The sequence below is a fragment of the Lissotriton helveticus genome, chromosome 3_1, assembly GCF_964261635.1.
Source record: "Lissotriton helveticus chromosome 3_1, aLisHel1.1, whole genome shotgun sequence".
Classification (NCBI taxonomy): Eukaryota; Metazoa; Chordata; class Amphibia; order Caudata; family Salamandridae; genus Lissotriton; species Lissotriton helveticus.
Window position 1 is genome coordinate 1,743,746,066 of NC_136061.1, and position 26,777 is coordinate 1,743,772,842.

General features: G+C 46.6%; 1 protein-coding gene across 2 annotated transcripts in view; it reads right to left on the bottom strand.

Moving 5' to 3' along the window:
* Nucleotides 1-26,777, bottom strand: part of PTPRU (protein tyrosine phosphatase receptor type U) — an 870,052-nt gene that overhangs the window by 23,911 nt on the left and 819,364 nt on the right. For both annotated transcript variants that reach the window (XM_078682521.1, XM_078682520.1), the window contains 3 exons: nt 25,760-25,885; nt 16,800-16,957; nt 11,075-11,210 (listed from right to left, as the gene is read on the bottom strand). In XM_078682521.1, coding sequence (XP_078538647.1) covers nt 11,075-11,210; nt 16,800-16,957; nt 25,760-25,885 — 420 coding nt within the window. The remainder of the gene's footprint in view (nt 1-11,074; nt 11,211-16,799; nt 16,958-25,759; nt 25,886-26,777) is intronic.

The following is a 26,777-nucleotide window of genomic DNA, read 5'->3' on the forward strand; positions in this document are numbered from 1 at the left end:
TGGTTGGTCTGCTATATCTGTCTCTTTTAACCTCTGGCGGATCGCCACGTTTGCTGCTTCACCCTTTATGTTGGCTAGTAATATAGCCGAGACCTGCTTGAAGTCTTTTAGTAATTTCATACCAAGAGTTAAAGCAGGTTCTGGACCGTATTCATCTTGAATTTGTTTTAGCACATCTGGTATTACCGAAATGGATGGAACACCGTGCGTTTTTGTGTAGATGGAAGCAAAGACTGTACCCCAAGTGTCACAGTCCTCAATGTGTGGTGCGATACCCATTGGGAGACATATAGTCAGAATCCTGTGTTTTTCTAATGGGGTGGTGTCAGGAAACACCGCCTCTATTTGGGTAATTTTCTGTGCCAACCAGAATGGTATTTGTTCCCGTTTAGCTGGAACTTTACCTAGGCAGGATTGGATGTTCTGTGGTGTAATTTTATTTGTGTTCCCCTGGTGAGGGGTCAGCTGTGGAAGTTTAATCGCTGGCTGAATTGTTGAAGTCCGCATTACATACTGAACTAATTGTCTGTGAATTTTTAGCAGTTGTTTTAGCTGTATTAACAGCTCTGCTGCAGGCATTCTTTCGATGTCTGGATGTGGTGTGTATCCGGCTAAGACCGGCCACGTTGCTCCTGGTCTACCTAAAGGACCGAGCCTTGTAATGTGATTATTATGTTTTAGGGCGCCATCAAATAAGAGCAAATGCTCTTGGAATTTGAGTGGTACTTCCACCTCCTCGAAAGGAGTGTACTCATTTGGAGGTTCCTCTACTTTGTAATAGTGGAAGTACTTTGTTATAGTATTAGCTGCTGGAAAATGTATCCATGTATAGTATACCTCTGTCTGCCGATATTCGTGTGCCTCGATTACGAATATGACTGTGCCACCTCTAGGTGTCAGTCCATTTTCTATAAGTTTTAAGGTTATAGATCTCCTTTTGGCGACCGGAATGAGTATTATATCCGCGTCTGCTGCTTGCATGGTAGCATCAGCATCTGCTATTTCAGTAGCTAATCTAGTAACCTCTCGTTCTTCATCGCTGTCCATTTTGCTGACAGGATGGTATTATGTTTATTTGCAGATCAGGTTTCTTTATGGAAACAGAGATTAGATGCACAATATTTTGGAACACTGTTTATCCTTCAACGTTGACTAGACCAAGAACCATACATAGGAGTTCCCTCCTGCGAGGTTTTGGAGGATATTATAACCTTTCACCCACTCCAGACGTCTTTGGAGTATTTGGGAAAAGGGGTCTGAGTGAGAAAGCACGACTGAGTTACTCTAAATGTCTTACGTTAGTTTTATCGCCCTTTCCAAACACGTTGGGCGCCATGTAGTGTAGCTCCTATTTTCCCAATAGGCTCTGCGCATTGGAATAGTACCTACAGCAGTAAAGGCCTAGGCCAGACGTTAAATAGGTCTACTACTGTCGATGCTAGACTTAATTTTTGGGTTTGCCAGCTAAGCTCAGAGTTCGCTAGAAACTTTCTCGAATGTTCAAGGAAGGATTAACTCCCCTGATTAGACAAGAAGGGATTTAGTTTCTGACAACCATAGAACATGACAACTTTGCTCTCCCCTAATCAAGAGTCAATCTCAAGAGTCGTGTGAGCACAAGGCAATTATTTTACTCAGTCAGTACGTGCATTCTTAGTCTCATCAGAATGTAGAGAAAAGGAAGAGACGGGCGTGTTCAATAAAAGATGTTATTTATTGATCAGTCTCTTTTCTCGTACAAGAGAAATGGATCGATATTATTGCAATACTTATAGTTAAGTAAAGTGCATACATTAAAAGCAATAGTATAAAATAATACTGTAAAAACATTGATATGGTTTCTGAGCCATATGATGTTTTAAAATGATTAAAATATATTTACATACACATATACATTTGACTAAACGTGCTCAACTGGTGTTTCTAAATACGCCTACCCCGTGTACCTGACCTAAGTCTAATACGTGGGCGGGAATAGAAAGTTACAGTTTAAGTTAAGTTTGTTTTTGCCAAGTGAATAACTAAAGAATTCTCTAGGAGGGGTTATTCAGTTCTGTACCTGGAATTTAGGATGAATGAGGAATGGTATCTCTTTCTCTGCTCTCGATATTCCAGGCTGCCTGCGAGGGCTACCCGGAAGCGCCGGTGCTGGGTCTCTCGGCTTGAGATAGCAGCGCGTCTCTCAGCGCGTCAGGAAGGCGGGGCTGCTGCCTGCGGGGTCTGCTTCTGCTCTCGGCTTCGGCAAGTATGGCTGCTCCGTCTTGTCACCACGCGTGTGTTTGCATAGGGCAAGGTCGGCAATATTTATACCTTAAAGGTGCCGGGATTGACGTAAGGATGGACATAGGTACGTCAATAAAGATGTCATACGACTTGCTCGTTAGCACATTCTTTACTAAAGTTCTCTGTGAAATCAAAACAATGGCCGCACGGATTATCCAGGTTGTCATAGGTTTGATTTGTTATGAGAACGTCGTATGCCTTATCAGGGGCTGGAGGAATGTCGCTTGTCTAATTAGATCTCAAGCGTTATGACCTAATCAGATAACACGTTCCTGTGCCGTAGTGTGACTGCGTCAGATAACGGTATCTGCATCATGGGGGATTTCTTGCCTCATGGGCTGACTGTTAGTTAACTAGCTAGGTAGTTTAACCAGAATAGGGTCAGGAATAGGGGGATCGATTCAGAACCTATAGAAATACACAACAGATCTTCCACTCACTGACCCGGCTATTATACTCTTCCTCCCACAAAAAGATTTCACTTACTCCACCCTGAATGTATCCTGTCTCCTTGTAGAGCGCACCGCTGTCTCACAGATAGGTTTGCGCTACACAAATGCGTGCAAAGGTGTTTGAGGTTTAATTCAAAATGTGGACCTGGTGGATGGAAACGTCAAGTTTGGAAATAATGTTCACAAATGCACTATAATTGTAATTGGTTATGCGTATAGCATGATTGGATATATAGGACTAGTTTATTTAGCATTTTGGTGAAACTAAGGGGCAGAATTACTAACATTTTGCGCCGGGTTTGCTGCACAAAAGTGATGTAAACTGGCACAAAATTTATGTTTAGAATTTACTTTCCATGGCAGATCATGCTTTGAGCTGGAAAGCTGCCTGAAAGTAATACAAAGCAGCGTTTTGCATTCGTTTGCATCAATTGGTGACAAATAGGTGGTACATTACCATTCCCACGCAACCACCCATGGCTTTTGAGACAAAACCTAATCTACTAGCAATAGCAGACAGGTTGCCGCACAAAATAATACCTCTTCAAGGCCGGTGTGAAAGGAGAAATGTTTTTATTCCTCCTAACTTTTCTGAATTTGTATGTGTGCTGCACTGCATATCCAAAGTAGGAAAAGTTTTAACAGTTGTCTAGGCGTAGTATTTTGTACTGGAAAGATATCCTTCTAGCACAAAACCAATGCTAGACATGCTGTGATACCTTCGCACTACAGGTGTGTGCCTGATTATGTGCCAGCCCTAGGAGGAGAACAGGATAATGCTATATCTGAGTAGATATGAAGTTTTCCTACTCTATCCCTCTCGCACAATGTAGCGCAGCAACTTTGGATGTTGCGTTGTGTTGTGGGACACTTTTGTAACTCTGTGTCAGATTCTATTGTAAACCTTGGGCTTAGGGCCTGCCAGAAGGGGCGCAAAGCCGCAGGGGTAAAAGAAGTCTGGCATTTGGCTCTTGCACCACTGAAGAGCCAGGTCGGGAGAGGAAGAACAAGCTCTGCCCATCTGAAGTGGACCTTGTAGGTCCTAAAGCAGGCAGGGCTTCTTTACTGGGACAACAGTAGTCACAGCACAGTCAGTACTGCCAGTGAGCTCCCATGGTGCACCGCTGTCAGAAAGCTTCCCTGAGGAGGAGCTTCTGCGTCGCGCGTGCCTGGACAGATAATAGTGTCGGTGAGGTCCCACAATGCACCGCAGTCAGGAAGCTCCCTCGCCGCCGGACACTCCTGCAGTGAGGCAACTGTAGCCACCGCACAGTCGGTAATAGAGACCGCGTGCTCCCAAGAATTGAGAGCAAAAAGCAACCCTGCTCAACGTTTAGTACTGTCTCCTACGGCAGGGAGCAAACTCAGAGCGAAGAAGACCCCAAGGAGTTTTTAGGGCCCTCCTCAAAAAATCATCTAGCTATCTATTTTTACAAAATGGGGCATACCGTTCATTTCACGCCATGGTGTTCCAAATAAATTGTTTAACAATCAAGGCAGGGCTTTAAGTGGGATGAAACAATGGGGCGGGGGTCTCTCAAAGGAGCTTGGCGATGTAAGTAAGGGTGTGGCTTAAGAACACGTAAACTAAAAAATCTGTGCTTAGCATAGGGTGCCGCCCAACTGATAGTTTGCAACTTCTGTCATTGCATCCAGATAAATATCACAACAAATAACTTTCCAGCTAGAACAAGCCAGGACTATTGGCTTTGCCAATAGTTTTTAGTTGCTTAAGATTATTAAGCAACAACTTTGGCTTCGTTGTATAGGATATTAAAAATGCCTCAGTTCTGAAATTATGAGTCTTTGAAAGAGCTATAAAGAATCTCTTTGAAGTTACATCAAAGGCAGTAAAGGGTGTGCTGCAGAGTTGAGATTTTTTTTCATCCTGAGGATGAGGGCAAAAAAGGAGAGCCTATTAGGGACCCGTCTCAGCAGCTGCTTTTTAGAACTGCCGTTGCTGAGCACCGCCTGGACCCGGCCCACTTAAAGCCCTGGATCAAGATAACATATACATGTGGACATCTGACTTCACTTCTGGGGGCTACACTTTGGAGAGGTAGAATTAGCAGATATTTTTTTTTAGCAAAAGAAACATGTTTTTTGAACAAAGACTCCAGACATTTTATAAAAATACAAACATTATTTAAGGCATTTCTAAACAGATGCAATTGCAAAGTAAAATGTTATAACAATAAAAACCTGAGTGATAAATGTTTGGATAAAAAAGCTGACAAATTCCGAGGTTGGTGCATTATTTCAAAATTTGAGCCAGTGAAAATCGTGGAACTTCTCCAGTGCATGCTTTTTTTCTCGGATTCAGTCATTCTAGGTGATAAAGTCTAAGGGGCTTATTTATAAGCCTCTTGCAACGCAGGTACGTCACTTTTTCCCACATTAAAAGTGACGCACAGGCGGCGCAAGGGGTTCTTGAATAATTATAAGCCTATAACAATTTCACACAAATCTAAGAAGCAGACTCGTTTCCTCTCTGGGGTATCAGTGTGTGGAGACATTTCCTGCTACAATAATTTGCTTATCGTTTGGAGTCCTGCATGTTGTGCCTTCAGCCTTCCAAAGAACCATATGTATTCCAGAAACCTCTGCATCTACAAGGGCTCTACTCTCTATCCCAGCAGCGACTGCTTATGTACTCCCACCAATGCTGGTGTAAACAGTGGGAGTGGCGCGCTCCCATGGAGGTGCGTACTGAGGAGTCATCCAGGCTTTTCCAAGGGTGCACATGTCGGGACGGATGGACCAGAAAATGCAGCAGTGAGAAGTAGTGTCAATGGAGAAAGGGGTTGAGGTTGTGCCAGCTCAGGTACATAGGATGGGGCTCGCAAACTAGGGTATGCTGCTCCTGATCTTCTCTCAGCTGTTCTGGAATATTTTGTTGGACCTGCCCTGACCAAACCGCTTGCACCAAGATGCCTGCCAGGCTTAGGTGAGTACAGATAGTTCCACAGAAACATTTTTCAGGTTCTCATTGCCTGCGCGGTCTCTGGTCTCTGCAGATAAATGACCCAGAGCTGAAGAGGCCGCATCCCAAGACAGAGAAGATGGCAAACGATAGACCAGACCTGACTGAGCATCTGAGAGAAAGGTGCCCAAAAGCCGGCATGCCAGGAAGTACCGAGGAACAACAGTGAAGTCAACATCTATGGTCCTTCTGTGCAGGAGGATGTACACATACTGTCCTCATTTAATGGCACTCCAGGGGGGCAGTGGTCAGTGGCTTAGGACAATGCAGCTGAATGAATAACAGGGTGGCAAGGGGAGCCTTCTTATTTGAGAGTAGCAGCTCTCAGGGGACGCCAGTTTTGAAATCGGGAGGCAAAGCCCTTAGATCTGGTTCAGGGAAAGGCTCCCCAAAGATCCCTGATTTAGTTCTCCCTTGTGCCCTTCGACCTGCTTGCCTTATACATCAGTGTCCCCTACAGTTGCCTGATAGGGGCACGTGACACTGTACAAAATAGACAAATTAATGAAACAATAACGGTCTTGTGTGTCCACACTCTCTAAAGCTTCTAGACCTTCTGTGATCTAGTGATCAGCTCAAATGGATCAAGCATCAGAAGAACAAGAGCTGCCTTCTCCAGTCACTGGATAGTCTCAATTCAGAACCAGAGTTTGTGCCAGATTTAGGGGCAGGGACACTCTGAAACAGTGTTTTATGATCCTTTGTGCTTGTTTAACATCTGCGGGCTAGGAAGGTCTTGTTGCCTAGCTCGACACCAGGGGCTTCATTTATGAGAAGTGTTGCATTGCTGAGTGAAAGCAGCAGCAATGAAACACTTCTCTGTGCGCCCTTCTTGCAACACCATTGATGCATCATATTTAGTGTATGACACATCATGTCACAAGGAATGACAGATACGCCAGTATTACTGACGTATTTGCCAGCTCAAAACTGATGCATTGATGGAGTTGTGTCAGAAGCGTGATGCAACTCCAGCAGTGAACGGGCCTGCATCACCCTTACGCCTGCCATGAGGCAGGCATAAGGTTTTGACTCAATGGCATCCTAGAAGTGGGGCTGTGATATCTTATAGCTTTTACTGTACCACTCCTATGGCCCTTTCTGCAGGTATAATGTAGCACAGGGGTTTACGAAGTGACGCATCTGCCTAGTGTGTCACTTCTTAAATATGGAGCAGCATTAGTTACACCGCCGCTGCGTCACTAAAAGTGACGCAATGGCAGCACAAAAGTGACGCAACCCTTCATAAATAAGGCCCCAGATGTCTTGCAGAAACTTTGTCCAACACCCTGTCGGACAGCCATGGGAAGAGTCACTCTCTAGAAAGAATTAGCCAGGCTGACCGACCCTCGATGACAAGTAATGGATAGTTTGGTAGCAGGATTCTGGGAGAGCGAGGCTGGATCAAAGTAAACCGCTTCGGTTATGGCCTGATTAACCTCATCAGGGGAGTTAGTTGGAGTGAAATCACATCTTGTATCAAAGGCTGTTCTAGCTGCCACAAAGCCTTATCAGTGCAGTAGCAGCCTGCTCGGGGAGGGATGGACTCTCTCAGCTTTGTGACAGAGTATGTTCCATATGCAGTCACGGCAGTCGAACACCCTGAACCCTGTAAGTGCCTGTCACACTGGTACTGAAACACTTCGCAGACTGCCAGCCTACTAACGATGCCTGTCACTCGTCCTTAATCTGTTTTCCAGGTTCTTTTCTGGCAGAGCTACGAGATCAGTGGTAACTTGTGGCACCAGCGGTCTGTATGTTTCAAGAACAAGAACAGGACAAATATGCAGTTCGATTATAGAAAGGAGAAAAAGCCATGGGGGCAAAGTCCCCCAGGGAAAGATGGGGGCTCTATTCAGTCCAGCCACTTGCATCTGTCTCCACACCATTTACTGAAAGGGAAGGACGAGGGACTTTCTGGAAGTAAACCGAAAATTGTTTTTATGGTGCCCGGTTCACAAAACAAAAATCACTAATAACTTTAAAGTAACATTGGAACAAAATGGTCACAAAGAGCTGGTGCTTCTGTGCAGCTTTGGGCAGTGCTTAATTTTTCATAAAATATGTGCCAGGGCACTCGCCAGGAGGACTCTGCAGCTTTAGCCGTCCATTGCCTTCCTAGCTCTGCCAACGACAATACCTATGCAACTACCAACCATAACACTGCTACAAGTGTGATTATTCAGACTATTCCAGGGACCCGAGGCTATGAGAATAGCTTGGGTGTTTTTAATGTATATCGAATTAATAAACAGATGTTGTTCTTCTCATCTCTAAATTACAGACAGTGCCACTATGCGGCAGACTGTTATAGTGCCGGTGTTCACAATTAAGTGCTGGTGCCGAGCACCGCAAACGACCGGCTCAAATTAAGCATTGGCTTTGGGGAAAAACACAGAATCTGAGGTTATGTGCTGGTGGAGGGGAAGAGGGGACGGAACGTAGGGATTCATATAGGCAGGCCAAGACTTCCGGCCACAAAAGGCCACCTTTGGCATTCTTAAAGCTACAGTATGTTTTTAGCGTCTAACCTGCGAGTACATGCGCTAGCGTCTTGCTTGCGCGACACAGTTGTTTACAAAAATGGCTTCCCTTCCATTGCTTACAATTTCTTAGCTGCAGCGTACCTCTTCATTGCAGCCACCTTATTTGGCCAATGCTGGCCACACGTCATTTCCAACCCTTTCTGTGGAGCAGGGACCAAGCACGGAATCCTCAAACGTAATCAGTGCTGTTCGAGGCTCCAGATGAAATGGTACTATTTCTTCCTTCCCTCTGCTCAGACTGGCTGCTGCTCCCTCCATAGAGCTTTTTTTCTTTTAAAAAGCACAACTAATCAAGCCTTGAACAATTTAATACCTCCTCTCATAATTGTTTGCACTACTCCCCTCCATAATAGACTCTACTCCACTCTACCCCAAACTATCTCTTCCACTCTACCCTAATCTACCCCTCACTAATCTACCCAATGCCTTTCTACTACAATCTACGTCATCCCACTCTACCCGACTCTAGTCTACTACACTTCACTCTACCCCACTCCAATCTACACCACTCCAATCCACAACAATCTATCCCACTACAATCTAACCCTCTCTACCCCATTCTATCCCAACCCACTATACCCCAATCTACCCCACCTCACCCTACCCTACTCTCCCCATTAGACCCCACTATATCTCACTCAACCCTCCCCAATCTACCCCACTCCATTAAAATGTACTCCAATTAACACCATTCCACCCTACCCCATACCAAGCTAGCCAAAACTGGACACTCCACTCTACCCCAATCTACCACACTCCAATCTACCCCACTCAAATCTAATCCAATCTACCCCACTCCAATCTACCTTACTCAAACTACCCAAATCTACTCCACTACAATGTAACCCAATCTACCCCCCTCCATCCCAATCAACCCCATTCCAATTTACCCACTCTACCCCAATCCAATCTACCCACATTTACCCCACTCGAATCTACCCCACTCAACCTCAATCTACCCCACTCCAATCTACCCAACTCTACCCCAAACTACTCCATTCCAATGTACCTAACCCTACATCAGAATCCCCTACTTCACTCTACCCCACTCCATCTTTACGCCAATCTATCCCACTCCACATCAATCTAATCCACTCTAACCAATCTACCCCACTTTACGCAAGTCGACCCCACTCAACTACCCCAATCAACCCCACCCCACTCTACCCTATTATCCCTCATTCCACTCTACTCCAATCTCCCCCACTCCAATCACCTCAAACTAATCCACTACAATTCACCCCACCTCACTTCAATCGACCCCACTCATATCTAACCCTATTCACCCCACTGCAATCCACCCCACTCCAATCTACCTCACCCCAAACTACCCAAATCTACTCCACTGCAATATACCCTAATCTACCCCACTCCACCTCAATCGACCCCACTCCAATCTACATGTCTACCCAATCTACCCCACTCAAATCTAATCCAATCTACCCCACTCCAAATGACTACAATCTACCCCACTACAATCTACCTTACCCAAGGTACCCAAATCTACTCCACTACAATGTAACCCAATCTACCCCACTCCACCGCAATCGACCCCACTCCAATCTACATGTCTACCCCACTCCAATCAACCCAAACTCTACCCCACTCCAATGTACAAATCTATCCCATTTTACCCCACTCCACTCTACCCCAATCTAACTCACTCCACTCTAGCCCAATCTATCCCACTCTACTCCTATATCTCCCCCACTCAGTCAACCTTAATATACCCCACTCCCCTACAATCTACCCCAATCTAATCTAACCCCCTCCACTCTACACAATCTATGCCACCCCACTCCCCCGGCCCCAGTCTAACCCACTCCACTCTACCACAATCTACCCCACCTCACTACATTCTACCACTCTATTCTACTCCATACTACCCCATTCTACCCAACACTACCCCCACTCTAGCTAACTCTAGCATACCCCAATCTACCCGCTCCACTCTAACCCAATCTACCCCACTACAATCTACCACACTCCACTCCAATCTACCCCACTCCAATCTACCATAGTCTACTGCTGCCCGAAACTACCCCACTCCATTCTACCCCAATCTACCCCACTCCACTCTACCCCAATCTACTCTACTCCACCATACGCCTCTATAATCTACCCCACTCCTTCACAATCTAATCTACCCCACTCCACTCTACACAATTTACCCCACTCCACTCTACCCTAATCTACCCCACTACGCCCCAATCTAATCCACTCCACTCTACCACAATTTACCTAACTCTAATCTACCCCACTCCACTGTATTCTATCCCACTCTATTCTACTCCACGCTACCCCAATCTACCCCCCTCCAGTCTAACCCAATCTACCCCACTTCAATCTACACCACCGCAATCTATCCCCCTTCAATCTAGACCACTCCTCCCCAATCTACCCTATTCTAACTCAATAAAAACTACTCCATTCTACCCCACTCTACCCTCATCCCCACTCCAATCCACCTCCTACAATCTACATCACTTTAGTGCAATCTACAACACTCTACCCAACTCTACTCCAATCCACCCCACTCCACCCAACTCAATCTACCCCAATGCACCCCACACCACTAACATTTAGCCCTGCTGAACAGCAGCCACATAGGTGTACAACATATTGTCAAAGCCAATAACACTTGCATAGGCAAGACCTATTGGCATTGCCAATGCTTGTTTTAGAAGAGCATTGGCTCTTCATTCTGCCGGCATTAGGTGCACAAGTGGGGAATGAGGGATAGAAGGACAACAGAGGGGCACTCACACTATTACATATTGGCACCAGTCATAAGCACACAGAATACTTACTAAGGACTCGACCATATTTGGCTTGTAGTTACGGAGAGTTTTAACAGCAAAAAAGACATCAACCATCTGATGGCAGCGTATCATTTCCAGAATCATGGCTGAGGCACAGAAAGTACCGCTGCGTCCACCACCATTCCTGCAGGGAAGTAAAAGTACACAGTGAACCAGAGGATGGAGCGGGAAAACTGCTGGCGAAGCAAGAACCCAGCACCTGAAGATGAGATTTCACTAAGGGAGCAAGTGATGCTACAAGTGTTAATGAGGTCACCTTCCCTAGCATAACATTCTAATGAGGACACATATGGAATCCCGCTCACCAATAATTGAGTCAGCATGTATTGTACGTAATCAATTCATAGGAATAAGATATTAACAAAAGAATTACAAAAATGAAACATATCCTTTATATTTCTTTCTGGGTTCCTCTAGCCAACTAGTGTTTCGTCTAATGGGATAGTCTCCCTTTAGCTTTTTCAGGGCGTAGTTACACACCTAAAGATCACTGTAGGGTTAGCATCCTAAGACTGACACTTTCTTTATCTGACATCCTAAAGAGGGCACCTCTCTTGTCATCCTAAGCCTGGCACTACTCCTATTGCTTTCCCATCCCCTTTTCTTCCCTTGCCATGGCTCTCCTCTGCTCCCCCTCACACTTCAGCATTCAAAGCTTGCCACCACTCCTTTCCAGGCGATACAAAGGAGGCATCTCCCATCGGCTGCACAGCATGCCTCTTCCTTTGCCTTGGTGATGACGTCACATCCCCTCTCTTTCAATATCAACATGACACATGCATCCTCGTCCTAGTTTATTATTTGTGGTTAGCTCCAGAGAGGTGTTCAGTGCCTGGCACATCTATTCAGCAATCGCCCAATGTAGCCGTCTTACTGAGATGAGATGAATATGACGCGGCTCTCCCGCAGAACTGATGCATACCAGGAGGCACAAGCACAGCAAGAACCTTGCTTTACACACCATCAAAGTCAAGCTCTGCCTGCTGTAACTGTGTCCAACTTCTAAAACCTCATGCGATGATCCACTCTTGTTGCAGACAGACCTTGCCCAACAGATCTAAGGGATAGAACAAGAAAAGCCCTCTGAATTGAGCGTGGAAATTCTTCTGATAATTCAGAGCAGCAGGGATGGAATTAATTTTTTATTTTGTGCTCGCCTGCTGTCTCATACAATTTGATGTGCCTTACATCCAGTGGACCAGCGGGTTTGACTTCCCTTTGGAAATGTCCACAAGGCAACGGGATCGCGTGAGGAATTGAGAGCTCCCACCTCTGAAGGCAGTGTCCGAAGTCTCTGGACTCTGTGTGTAACAGCATGCTTGTATTACCGAACAACCCATTTTCAAAAAAGGCATCCTGGCCCATCTCAGAGAGATCTGTGCTTCTGAAAGCAGCATAGGGTAGGGAGAGAAGCAATCACTTAACTTCTGGAGCCTTACACCTGTCTGAATGTCAGGGGCTTGGAGGCCTGGCAGACGATTTGGTTTGAGGAGAACTTTTCATTTGTATCAACACTTTTACTATCCACAACTTTGAATAGACCGCTATACTCGATTCTAAAAGGGACTCCCATGCCACTTCTGAACAGGAAGGTCTCCTTTGTCGTCTATTACAGGTTATGAAGCCTTGTTTCTACAATATTAATTCAACTTTTCTTTTCTTTATTGATTTTTGTTAAGAACAAGGACATCTGACATCGTTCCATGGTTTGTTACAGAGATAGAATCAATAAGTTGCTGTTACGTTTACATACAATTTAGGTGGGGTTGTTAGGTCTCGCCTGTCGATGCGCATGCGCATCGAGCTTGCGAGACTATGGGGGCTTATCCACTCTTGAACCAACTTGCAAGGAATCGTGGCGATTCCTTGCAGTGCACGAGAAATTTAAGCTCAATGCGCATGCGCATTGAGCTTAAAAGCGCGTGCACATGCCCCCAGCCGCCTGCCTTGCCTACTCTCTCTCACAGCCTCCCCCAGCTCCGCCCCCTCACTTCTTGATTGCACGGCCGCTAGGCCGTGCCTCCCCTACTCTCCTCCCCCCTCCTCCTCCTACTCTCCTCCCCTGCCTGCCGTGTCGCACCTCTCCCCTCTCCCCGCTCCGCCCCCTCACTTCTTGATTGCACGGCCGCTAGGCCGTGCCTCCCCTACTCTCCTCCCCCCTCCTCCTCCTACTCTCCTCCCCTGCCTGCCGTGTCGCACCTCTCCCCTCTCCGCCCCCTCCCCTGCCCGCCGTCTTACGGTCTTTGCAACTCCCCAGCCATATGTTGAAACCCCTCGCACTCCAGGCCCCCCCCCCCCCGACCACACAACACACAAATGACGTTAGGCACTGTGCATGACAACACCGGGGTTACAAATGAAGCTACAGACAATATACCCGTGTGTGACCATTTACATGTGAATGAAGGTGATGCGCGCATTCTCCCAGATAAAATTGCTATTTGCAATATGTTTCACTTCAATGGCACACGTGTTTATGTATGGATCCGATGCAGGATTATCTGTAAACTGACAATGCTGTGTCAGTTTTGCTGATGTAGTATCTTGGGCGGTGCCAATGGTGTGGTCATCTGTGACATCACATGTGAGCTCAAGAGTCTTGCATTCTGGGAGTGAGGAGTTAGCTCAAAATATTTGGTCAATTTCAGAAGATTTAAGTTGTGGTCTTAAACTGGAGATTTGTTTGCTTTATTCTAAAAATGTTAGTAGAAAACCACAATTTTCCTTAACAAAAGTCTCGTCCATGACTTTCTGATACATCAGAGAACTTTGATTATACAACGTAAAGTCACAATTTCATAGTGATACTTAAACACATAACATGCTCGATTACACTCTTATGACTGCTGGTAACACACACAAGTGGCACGCCGTTGTTATGCAGTCTGTAATGACGCGCTCCTATTCCTGTCAGGTGGGTAAATAACGTGGTAGTTGCATCCCTGGCGTTGACACAAAGGTTACCGAAACGTATGTGGCTTTGCCACAGGGGGTATAACCCATGCTTTGAATGGGCCGGTACCCTCGAGCACGGAGTACCTGCGCCCCTCTAACTTGCAAGGGAGAGCACCAGCACTTCTCACCAGAGGTTCGGTTCTTTTAATTGGACTCAGAGTACCTCCGCTTCTCTGTAGCAAACGGGCAGTCTGGGGTAGTGAGTAGCTGTGCTTTTATATTTATATTTCCAACACTGTATACATCCCGCTCCCTCCCCTGCCCGCCGTGTCGCATTTCTCCTCCCCCCCTACCCACAGAAATGCCCTCCGTCTTCCCGTACTTTTTGCTCACAACTGCCTGAGCACTCGATCCTCTCGAAAGTTTCAGCGCACTCTCCCATGTCATCAGCCATTTCCCTCACACGCACGTCGCATTTCTCCTCCCCTCTCCCCCCTCGCCCCCTCCCCTGCCCGCCGTGTCGCATTTCTCCTCCCCCCTCCCCTTATCTGCCTTCCCTACTCGAGGTTCTCCGACGCCCCGCACCCTTCACTTTCCGGCCCACTGCTTGTGCTCTCGTCAGTCACTCTCTGACGGCCTGTGTATGCCAGGCATGCCTCTGCTCTTTGGTAGCCTCGTTGGGCCCCTCTATGCCCGCTGGACCCCTCTATGCCCAAGCTTCCTCCATTCCTTCCGTATCGCTGCCTGTCCTGCCCCCCCACCCCTTCGTCCCTCCCGGAGCCCCCCCTCCCTCCCAGCAGAGCCCCTAACCTTCGCACCCCGCAGCTGATGCGCCCTCCCTATTCTCCTTGTCTTACCAATTCCTTTACTCTGCCGACCCCTTTTTCCTACCACTTACCCCTTACGCCGGGTCTTCTGTGGCTGCCTGCGTTGGTGCCCCATCCCCCCAATCCCTTTGGCGCCCTTTCCTTCTACCACAGTTTCTCTTTTGCACCCTGCTATCACCCCGAGCCCAACCACCCGTACATTTCACTGGGACCGCTCTTAATAACATTCTATGCCTTAATCGCTCCATTTACTGGTCGCCTCTGCTTGGAGCCCCCACCAGCTCCGTACTCACAAATATATGCCTAATCCCTCCAGTATACCTTGCGTGCCTCTTCACCAACCAGTGACCTCCAACAATATGATGTTGCTACACATGTAATATCCGCCTCGTCCTTCCCTTTAAACGGTAACTTTCACAATTACTTGCCACGCCGCGATGTCCTTGCCTGCGTGCAGCACAAGACCCCTTGCCCCTACTCCGCCCATCACCAACCCACAAGCTAGCCTAGGACCGACCCCCACGGTCCCGGGCCACGGTGTAGTATGATCCATTCTCTTACAAATATCCCTCTGTACCCTCAACCCCTCACCCTAACTCACCCTCAACCCCTCACCCTCACTCACCCTCAACCCCTCACTCACCCTCAACCCCTCACCCTCAACATCAACCCCTCACTCACCCTCACCCACCCTCACCCTCACTCACCCTCACTCTCACTCACCCTCAACCCCTCACCCTCACTCACCCTCAACCACTCACTCACCCTCACTCACCCTCACCCTCACTCACCCTCAACCCCTCACCCTCACACAGTGCAATAGGTCTCGGAGCATTTGAGTTAGAGCTTTTAGAAATGTTTATGGCTTTTTTTTTTTGTAATTCTTTAGCATTGGCTACAGGAAACAAAAATGCTAAAGATTTACAAAAAAAAACCATAAACAATTCTAAAAGCACTAACTCTAATGCTGCGAGACCTATTGCATTTCCAATGCTTGTTTATACTTTAGGGAGCTGCAACCTAGCATAATGGCTCCCTTGCCTTTGCTTCCCAGTGGAGGACTACCTGGCATTTTGAGAGATCCCCTCTTGCTCCGGTGGGGATTTCTTTGTAGAAAGTACATCTTCGGATGTGACACGTGATTTCCCAGTAATGCAGCATGCTGATGGAAAAAAAAGCCTTACTGGGGTGGCCCTCATGGTAGTCAATGTTCTTACACAAACTCTTAAACGTCAAGTCTGAGAAACAAAATGGCACTGGCCCTGACGTGCAAGGGGCTTTTGTGTCTAGCTATTTATTGTTTGTCTGTCCCTGCTGGGTTCACACCAGGGCATTGAAATGATGCATGAAGGGCAGACCAATCTCATGTATGAAATCTAGCAGCCCTGTGGTGGACTGGTCGCTGCTTTGATTAGCCTCATCTGCAGGCACTCGAGATTGTCCTGCCTCAGAAGGAGGTGACTTTGGCGGGGTCGTGAGTGCCGCAGGTCTATGGCTGTTCCGTCTCACCAAACTGCAAATGAGCCCTTTGTTTTCAGGCGTTGTTTTTCATGGACTCTGCTGTTTTCTTATATTGCAGAGGTCTCTACAGTGCCATCAGCACCAGTGCACAGGGACGGTGTAGCAAGCATTCCCAGATCCAATAGACTCCTTGCTGACGCTCATCAGGGGAGCACGCGCGGCTCTCTTGCCAACATTCAAGCGGTCAGTCAGGTTCACACTCAGCGAGTGAGACTCGAGGCATCGGAGACAGAGGAGGCAGAGGAGACAGGGCTGCTCCGCCATGACAGTTTATGAGGTTCTAGATTATTCTCCGGCACGACTCAAGCAGGAATTCGATTTCTGGAGTGAGATTCGCTCCTTGTGGCTTCAATGCATGGTACGCTCTCAGACTCAAGGAAGCGGGAAAGCATCGCCACTGGCCTTCATAAAACCTCACTCGTCTGATCATTCATTCATTCACTGACACATTCCTAGCTCGGGGTACTCACAGGCAGTGCACAATGGTCCGGCCCTCGCCGCTCTCCTCCTGCCACTTCTCCACCTGTGCCAGCAGGTGCACGAAGGCCTTCTTGGAATCGGGGATCTCCCGGTACGCCGACCACCTCAGGAACTGGAAATGCCTCACCATAAGGTGCCCTTCCTGCAGCTGGGGGCAAACAGTGAGGCATCAGTGAGTGAGGCGCATGCGCACACTTTCTACTTAATGATACTGCTTCAGCAAGTACCATCAGCAGGAGGAGTGTGACACAAACACGGCATAGAACTGGCTTTGTAAATACAGAAAACGTTGTATGTAAAACTAAGCACATTTTCAAGAATAAACTGTACTAAGCAAATAAAGACCACCATAACATGAATACCCGTTTAAGCTAAACAAGAGCGCCTCAGTTCGGCTGGGCCCTAAGAATACATATACAAATTTGATGTTTGTTCAGCCTTAGCACACAACAGTGTGGGGTACATCTCCAAACACGGCCACGAACTGGAATGTGTACCATCCACCCTGGGTTGTCATATACTCACATGACGCTGTGATTATTACACATAAATATGCAACTTGCACTTAAAAAAACAAAAAACTGCTGCGCATGCCAACCCCGGTAATCTTCAGAAAAGTAAAGCATTCGTGAACCCAGTCTGATCATTTCCTGCCTCCCTCTCTTTGCCAAGTACGTGGAGCCACACGGCCTGTCTTAGCTAAAAGAACCACAGCCTCCTAATGAGTGTAAGCTGGTTGTAAGGCTCCTAATGAGTGTAAACTGCATGTAAGGCTCCTAATGAGTGTAAGCTCCGTGTAAGGCTTCTGATGAGTGTAATCTGCGTGTAAAGCTCCTAATGAGTGTAAGCTGCGTGTAAGGCTCCTAATGAGTGTAAGCCCCGTGTAAGGCTTCTGATGAGTGTAATCTGCGTGTAAGGCTCCTAATGAGTGTAAGCTGCGTGTAAGGCTCCTAATGAGTGTAAGCCCCGTGTAAGGCTTCTGATGAGTGTAATCTGCGTGTAAGGCTCCTAATGAGTGTAAGCTGCGTGTAAGGCTCCTAATGAGTGTAAGCCCCGTATAAGGCTTCTGATGAGTGTAATCTGCGTGTAAGGCTCCTAATGAGTGTAAGCTGCGTGTAAGGCTCCTAATGAGTGTAAGCTGTGCGTAAGGCTCCTAATGAGTGAAAGCTGCGCGTAAGGCTTCTATTGAGTGTAAGCTGCGCGTAAGGCTCCTAATGAGTGTAAACTGCATGTAAGGCTCCTAATGAGTGTAAGCTCCGTGTAAGGCTTCTGATGACTGTAATCTGCGTGTAAGGCTTCTGATGTGAGGCTTCTGATGAGTGTAAGCTGCGTGTAAGGCTCCTAATGAGTGTAAACTGCGCGTAAGGCTTCTGATTAGTGTAATCTGCGTGTAAAGCTCCTGATGAATGTATGCTGCGTGTAAGGCTCCTAATGAGTGTAAACTGCATGTATATCTCCTAATGAGTGTATGCTGCGTGTAAGACTTCTGATGTGAGGCTTATGATGAGTGTAATCTGCGTGTAAGGCTGCTGATGTGAGGCCTCTGATGAGTGTAAGCTGCGTGTAAGGCTTCTGATGTGAGGCCTCTGAGGAGTGTAAGCTGCGTGTAAGGCTTCTGATGAGTGAAAGCTGCGTGTAAGGCTCCTAATGAGTGTAAGCTGCGTATAAGGCTTCTGATGAGTGTAAGCTACGTGTAAAGCTCCTGATGAATGTATGCTGCGTGTAAGGCTCCTAATGAGAGTAAACTGCATGTATATCTCCTAATGAGTGTATGCTGTGTGTAAGACTTCTGATGAGTGAAAGCTGCGTGTAAAGCTCCTAATGAGTGTAAGCTGCGTGTAAGGGTTTGATGAGTGTACGCTGCGTGTAAAGCTCCTGATGAATGTATCCTGCGTGTAAGGCTCCTAATGAGTGTAAACTGCATGTATATCTCCTAATGAGTGTATGCTGCGTGTAAGACTTCTGATGTGAGGCTTCTGACGAGTGTAATATGCGTGTAAGGCTTCTGATGAGTGTAATCTGCATGTAAGGCTTCTGATGTGAGGCCTCTGATGAGTGTAAGCTGCGTGTAAGACTTCTGATGAGTGAAAGCTGCGTTTAAAGCTCCTAATGAGTGTAAGCTACATGTATATCTCCTAATGAGTGTATGCTGTGTGTAAGAGTTCTGATGAGTGTAAGCTGCATGTAAAGCTCCTGATGAGTGTATGCTGAGTGTAAGGCTCCTGACAAGTGTAAGCTGTGTGTAAAGCTCCTAAAGAGTGTATGCTGCTTGTAAGGCTCCTAATGAGTGTAAACTGCATGTAAGGCTCCTAATGAGTGTAAGCTCCGTGTAAGGCTTCTGATGAGTGTAATCTGCGTGTAAGGCTCCTAATGAGTGTAAGCTGTGTGTAAGGCTCCTAATGAGTGTAAGCTGCGCGTAAGGCTCCTAATGAGTGTAAACTGCATGTAAGGCTCCTAATGAGTGTAAGCTCCGTGTAAGGCTTCTGATGAGTGTAATCTGCGTGTAAGGCTTCTGATGTGAGGCTTCTGATGAGTGTAAGCTGCGTGTAAGGCTCCTAATGAGTGTAAACTGCATGTATATCTCCTAATGAGTGTATGCTGCGTGTAAGACTTCTGATGTGAGGCTTCTGACGAGTGTAATCTGCGTGTAAGGCTGCTGATGTGAGGCCTTTGATGAGTGTAAGCTGCGTGTAAGGCTTCTGATGTGAGGCCTCTGAGGAGTGTAAGCTGTGTGTAAGGCTTCTGATGAGTGAAAGCTGCGTGTAAGGCTCCTAATGAGTGTAAGCTGCGTATAAGGCTTCTGATGAGTGTAAGCTACGTGTAAAGCTCCTGATGAATGTATGCTGCGTGTAAGGCTTCTGATGTGAGGCTTCTGACGAGTGTAATCTGCGTGTAAGGCTTCTGATGTGAGGCCTCTGATGAGTGTAAGCTGCATGTAAGGCTTCTGATGAGAGTCCTCTGATGAGTGTAAGCTGCGTGTAAGGCTTCTGATGAGTGAAAGCTGCGTGTAAAGCTCCTAATGAGTGTAAGCTGCATGTATATCTCCTAATGAGTGTATGCTGTGTGTAAGACTTCTGATGAGTGAAAGCTGCATGTAAAGCTCCTGATGAGTGTATGCTGAGTGTAAGGCTCCTGACAAGTGTAAGCTGTGTGTAAAGCTCCTAAAGAGTGTATGCTGCTTGTAAGGCTCCTAATGAGTGTAAACTGCATGTACGGCTCCTAATGAGTGTAAGCTCCGTGTAAGGCTTCTGATGAGTGTAATCTGCGTGTAAGGCTCCTAATGAGTGTAAGCTGCGTGTAAGGCTCCTAATGAGTGTAAGCTGTGCGTAAGGCTCCTAATGAGTGTAAGCTGCGCGTAAGGCTCCTAATGAGTGTAAGCTGCGCGTAAGGCTCCTAATGAGTGTAAACTGCATGTAAGGCTCCTAATGAGTATAAGCTCCGTGTAAGGCTTCTGATGAGTGTAATCTTCGTGTAAGGCTTCTGATGTGAGACTTCTGATGAGTGTAAGCTGCGTGTAAGGCTCCTAATGAGTGTAAACTGCATGTATATCTCCTAATGAGTGTATGCTGCGTGTAAGACTTCTGATGTGAGGCTTCTGACGAGTGTAATCTGCGTGTAAGGCTTCTGATGTAAGGCCTCTGAGGAGTGTAAGCTGCGTGTAAGGCTTCTGATGAGTGAAAGCTGCGTTTAAGGCTCCTAATGAGTGTAAGCTGCGTATAAGGCTTCTGATGAGTGTAAGCTACGTGTAAAGCTCCTGATGAATGTATGCTGCGTGTAAGGCTTCTGATGTGAGGCTTCTGACGAGTGTAATCTGCGTGTAAGGCTTCTGATGTGAGGCCTCTGATGAGTGTAAGCTGCATGTAAGGCTTCTGATGTGAGTCCTCTGATGAGTGTAAGCTGCGTGTAAGGCTTCTGATGAGTGAAAGCTGCGTGTAAGGCTCCTAATGAGTGTAAGCTGCGTAGAAAGCTTCTGATGAGTGTAAGCTACGTGTAAAGCTCCTGATGAATGTATGCTGCGTGTAAGGCTCCTAATGAGTGTAAACTGCATGTATATCTCCTAATGAGTGTATGCTGTGTGTAAGACTTCTGATGAGTGTAAGCTGCGTGTAAAGCTCCTGATGAATGTATGCTGCGTGTAAGGCTCCTAATGAGTGTAAACTGCATGTATATCTCCTAATGAGTGTATGCAGCGTGTAAGACTTCTGATGTGAGGCTTCTGACGAGTGTAATATGCGTGTAAGGCTTCTGATGAGTGTAATCTGCATGTACGGCTTCTGATGTGAGGCCTCTGATGAGTGTAAGCTGCGTGTAAGACTTCTGATGAGTGAAAGCTGCGTGTAAAGCTCCTGATGAGTGTATGCTGAGTGTAAGGCTCCTAATGAGTGTATGATGCATGTAAGGCTTCTGATGAGTGTAAGCTGTGTGTAAGGCTTCTAATGAGTGTAAGCTGCGTGTAAAGATCCTGATGAGTGTAAGGCTCCTGACAAGTGTAAGCTGCATGTAAAGCTCCTAATGAGTGTATGCTGCGTGTAAGGCTTCTGATGAGTGTAAGCTGCGTATAAAGATCCTGATGAGTGTATGGTGAGTGTAAGGCTCCTGACGAGTGTAAGCTGCATGTAAAGCTCCTAAAGAGTGTACAATTATTGTAAGGCTCCTAATGAGTGTAAGTTGCATGTAAGGCTCCTAATGAGTGTATGCTGCGTGTAAGGCTTCTGATGAGTGTAAGCTGCATGTAAGGCTTCTGATGAGTGTAAGCTGAGTGTAAAGCTCCTGCTGAGTGTAAGGCTCCTGACGAGTGTAAACGGTGTGTAAAGCTCCTAAAGAGTGTATGCTGCTTGTAAGGCTCCTAATGAGTGCACGCTGCGTTTAAGGCTTCTGACAAGTGTAAGCTACATGTAAGGCTTCTAATGAGTGTAAGCTGCGTGTAGAAACACTGTACAAATTAATGATGTACAGAAACAAAGAGCTGAAATCAGAAAAAAATACATCTAGCAAAAACATAGACCAACTTCGTTAAGCTAAGTTATGATATCACAAAGTTATTGTTGAAACGATCACCATTCGTTTATGAGTCATTGGGATGGCTTCTCCATAATTATTTTTCATGAGACCGCTTTTTGTCCGTTCCCGGTCGGCAATGTTTGTGTGGGTTCTACTGGGGTGGGTGTGGTTCTACCCTGTACTGGTAGTAGTGTCATTATGCTGGTTATTGTGCCCAATGGATAGGCTCATCCTAATTTTAAGAGAGGAATGTGTTCATTAGGGTCTTTTTCTCCTCTCTTTTGAAGATGTGGGTTGATGGGTTAGACCGAACCTTGGGTGGTAGCGAGTTCCAAATCCTTGAAGTCAATTCAGAAACGGAGTGTGTGTATGTTTTTTGTTTCATGAATATGAGGGGGAAGGGGGTGATTCTAGCTTGAGAGAGTTTGCACTTCTGAGGGAGTGGTTGCCTCCCGAAATTCAAATCTTTTCTGCCAGGTACCCTGGCTGTTATATTGTAAGGCTTTATACATGCAATTTTCAGTTGAGTTCTGGCCTCTAGAGGGAGCCAGTTCAGTGATCTAAGTGATGGAGAGATGTGGGAAAATCGTCTTCTGCTGGTTACCAATCTAGCTCCTGCATTGAGGGTTTACTTTAAGTGGAGCCGTTCTCGATTTAAGAAGACCTGAAAGGGCGGAAGATCCATACTCTAGTCTTGAGACCACTAATGATTGTACTGCTTGTTTGAAGTCTCGTGATGGCAGAAATGGTTTTACTTTCTTCAGTAGATTGAGTTGGAATGACACTCTGTGAGTGATTGCACGGATATGTGCTAGCATATTCAGAGTCTTCTCCAGTGTTATTCTAAGGGACTTGGAGAAATCAATAATGGTGGATTTCCACTTGAGAGCTTCAAGATGATTGAGCCACTCTCAAATGCATTTGGGGCTTTTGCAAGGAGAAAAAAGTAGGAATTCTGTTTTCAGAGATTTCAGCTTGAGGTTGTTTTGGGCTAGCCAGGGCTGAGTTTTGACTTGAGTGTTATTTAGTTGGACAAAATCCTCTAGGGAGAAAATCTTTAAGTATAATTGTGTGCCATCTGCATAAATGTGGTATGCGACATACGATTCTTTGAAGTTTCCGTCAGTGTCCCTGCATGAAGATTAAAGAGTGTGGGGGAAGGGGTCAGTCCTTTTGAGACTCTGCAACTCACTGGTGTGGCCCCTGAGAAAGAGCTGCCTAATTTGGTTCATTGTGAGCGGTTTTGCAGGAAGGATGCGAACCAGGAAAGCACTTTCCAGGAACAGCCCCATTATGTTTTTTAACAGTTTTATTAGGTTGTTGTGGTTGACCAAGTTGAACACCGATGAGTGGTCCAGAAGGATGAGTAGGTAGGAGTCATTGTCTAGCATCTTAAGGGTGTCAACAATTATGTGAACCATGGCTGATTCAGTGCTGTGCCCTGGTCTAAATCCTGATTGAAATTTGTCGAGAAGGTTGCATTGATCAATGTGTTGACTTAATTGATTGTGCACACATTTTTCCAATAACTTGGCCAGAAAGGGGATGTTCGACAATGGGTAAAGGTTGCTCCATATTGTAGGGCTGCTCCCACTTTTTTCAGTAGGGATGTAACTTGTCCAGCCTTGATGTAGTCTGGGAAGATACCTTGTTCTAGTGATGAATTTACAATCTTCATCAGTATGGGTGAGAAGAGGTGACTGAATTTCGGTTCTGTGATTTGTGGTTATCTCCTCACCCCGAGGATTCAATTCTTCACTACTGCTAGATCTTTTTTGGGATTTTCACCTTCTGGCCTCCAGACAACCTCTGGCCAGATCGAAAGTGATAAATGGTGATTCACACCCGGCAGCTGTCCTTTGACCTGATGGGATGTGGAAAAGTAAAGGGGGGTAGACTTTCCGTGTCCAGCAGGGTGGGTATTGTTCCTTACCACCACTATCTAATCAGACTATCATTTGCTGTTGCTGGGTGGAAGCCTTAAGCCATCGCCTTACAGGAGACACCAAACCAAGCAGCCCAATTTTGTCAGCGGTGCAACTTTTCCAAACATTATTCTATGCGAATCAATTGGTTCCACTGGACAGGCAAGGGAGGAGTTGTAGCACCATCCTAAGTGCGCAATGACTGCTTTGCTGGCCCTCTTGGGCTGTTCAAAACAGTCTTGCGCACTTCGCATGTTCTCCATGCATGCTGCAGTACAACCTATGTGGAGAACATGCCCAAGCTACCCTTCTCTGGCTGGACTGTTCCCATGAGGCACAGGGTCAGACTGATTTGTATATAGCCATGTCTGAACTGGGGTGGTAGAGTGGGCTAAAGAACGGTGATGGATTAAACCCAGATCTTTTGACTGGGTGTGAGTGTTTGATTGATTCAGATGCTCCGTCCATCACCACCCCCTTTTGTACCGCTTTTGGCCGCCATAAGTGTGGCAGGGTATGCTCAGACGTGAGTCCCTTGCTCACTTTGCCACTGGATTCAAGCAAGCCTGGCTGAAGACACGTGGAATGCCAGAAACCAGTCCTCGGAAGCTTGTTTCCGGTCCAGGGAAGATATGGCTTGGCAGTTCGGGCTGGACTGTTCCCATGAGGCACAGGGTCAGACTGATTTGCATATAGCCATGTCTGAACTGGGGTGGTAGAGTAGGCTAAAGAACGGTGATGGATTAAACCCAGATCTTTTGACTGGGTGTGAGTGTTTGATTGATTCAGATGCTCCGTCCATCACCACCCCCTTTTGTACCACCCTTCTCTGGCTGAGCACTGAAACACGGTGCTGAGACCAATCACAAGGCTGCTAACGCAGGGTTGTGATTGGCTGACTGAGAGTGTGGATGTGCTTCCTGTTAAGGCAGAGTGCGGGAGGACTACAGAGGGGAGACGCAGTGAGAACGTATGTTTTCATTATATTTTTTATACCTTCTTCCTCCTGCACCCTCCCCCCCACATGTCCGATTAGTGCGTCTGCCGCTAATGGTAGACACTCGGGTGTTCAATGATTCGTAGAGTAACCCTTAAGAAAACCTCAGAGCCTCTGGTTCTAAGTAATATATTTGGAAAACTGTCTTTTAAAAGGTTTTGTTTGTCCCTATTTTTCAAATGTGTCTGAGGAAGTGGAGCTCCATCGCCCCCCTATACTCTCAAAATCTCCCTTGCATAAACTGCCTTCACTTGTCTCTCAGCTTGAGAGCTAGTCACAGTCCCTTGCACTATGAAGAGCCAGTGTCAAGGGTGTGCTGCACTAAATGTCACTGTGCTTATCTGGCCTGCATAGAAAGGTGATGCTGGTGTCTATTATGTAAGTAGGTATTTACAAAGTTCACCTGTTGCCTCTGCAATGGCCTCTTCAAGGGGGGCTCTCTTCAATGCCTTGGTGTGCTGTTGAGCGTCTACATGGATTTATTTATATCAGTGTCCTTCAGTTCTGTCTACTCGTGACTGTCACTCTCAGTGTCCCGGTCTCTCCATTCCTATGTCTCTCTGTCTCCCCGTCTACTAGTACCCAAGTCTCAAGTTTTCAGGCTCTCTTGCGCCAGTACATTTGAAGTGGCCCTGCCTGTGTCTTTTTTGCTTCATATCCATGTCTGTATGTCCATGTCTTGCAAAGACAATCTCCTATGGTCAGCGAGAGTCTTGTGTTCAGTAAGGACATCTCTCAAGCTGTCGGTGTATACCTTCCTATGGTCAGTGAGACCCTCCTATCTACAAGTCGTGAATCTATAGCAATGGTCAGTGAAAGGCTCCTCTTCAGCAGTTAGTGGGCATATCTCTATGGTCAGTAAGTGGCTAGCCTCGTACTGCCCAGCCTTCTGGGTAATATGTAGGTCTCTCTGGCAGTGAGAGAGGCACTCTAGGCCTCTGTGTATATGACTCTATGGTTGCATGGGCAGTAACATGCCTTTTTTGTGGTCCTTGGTAACAGCACTCTCCTGTAAATAAACTCTTACCCTGGTAAGATTTTGGACCCGGAAAAGTCTTGCCACAAGGTCCTCATCCGCAGACCCTGAAACAAATTCCACCTCCATTGGGCCATACTGCTGGAGTCCGGGCTCAGGCCAGTACTGAAAGCAGGGCTGTAACGAAAGAGCAAAACACATTAATGCCGCCTGTGAATCTCTGCGGCTCACCGTGAATGTAAACATACACAATTCAGCAGGTCTTGAAGAGGAGGCGTGTCTGCTCCTATTTTCATTTAAACGTAATAAAACTAACAAATACTACCCACCCTGTCTTCAATTGCCCAAGATCATACACTGAACGGAATGGAACTAGAACTCGACTACACCATACATTGAAAGTCTGCACGAAAGACAAAGAAGATTTTCATCAAAAAATGTGGGAGCTTATCTCAGTCACTGGACACATGGCAAGGGAGCGACCGACACATATATAGACTGATAGCACAATGGGGCGGGTGATGTATGAAGAGAAGGATGATAAGAGACCGAGTGAGAGTGTGGGAGGGGGGGGGGGGTAAATACTAATGGCAAAAGGCGCTGTGCAGATGCTGGCCACATTCCATTGAAAGCACTGTGGTGCTGCAGTACTGATAGAAAGCGTTATCCGGGTGCTGAAAACATTCCATAGAAAGCACTGGGCGCCCTACTACTGATAGAAAGCGCTATCCAGGTGCTGAAAACATTCCATAGAAAGCACTGGGTGCCGCACTACTGATAGAAAGCGCTATCCGGGTGCTGAAAACATTCCATAGAAAGCACTGGGTGATGTACTACGGATAGAAAGAAGAATCCAGATGCTGAAAACATACCATAGAAATCATTGTGGTGCCGCACTACTGACAGAAAGCGCTATCCAGATGCTGAAAACATTCCATCGAAAGCACTGGGTACCGTACTACTGACAGAAAGCGCTATCCAGATGCTGAAAATATTCCATAGAAAGCACTGGGTGCCCTACTACTGACAGAAAGCGCTATCCAGATGCTGAAATCATTCCATAGAAAGC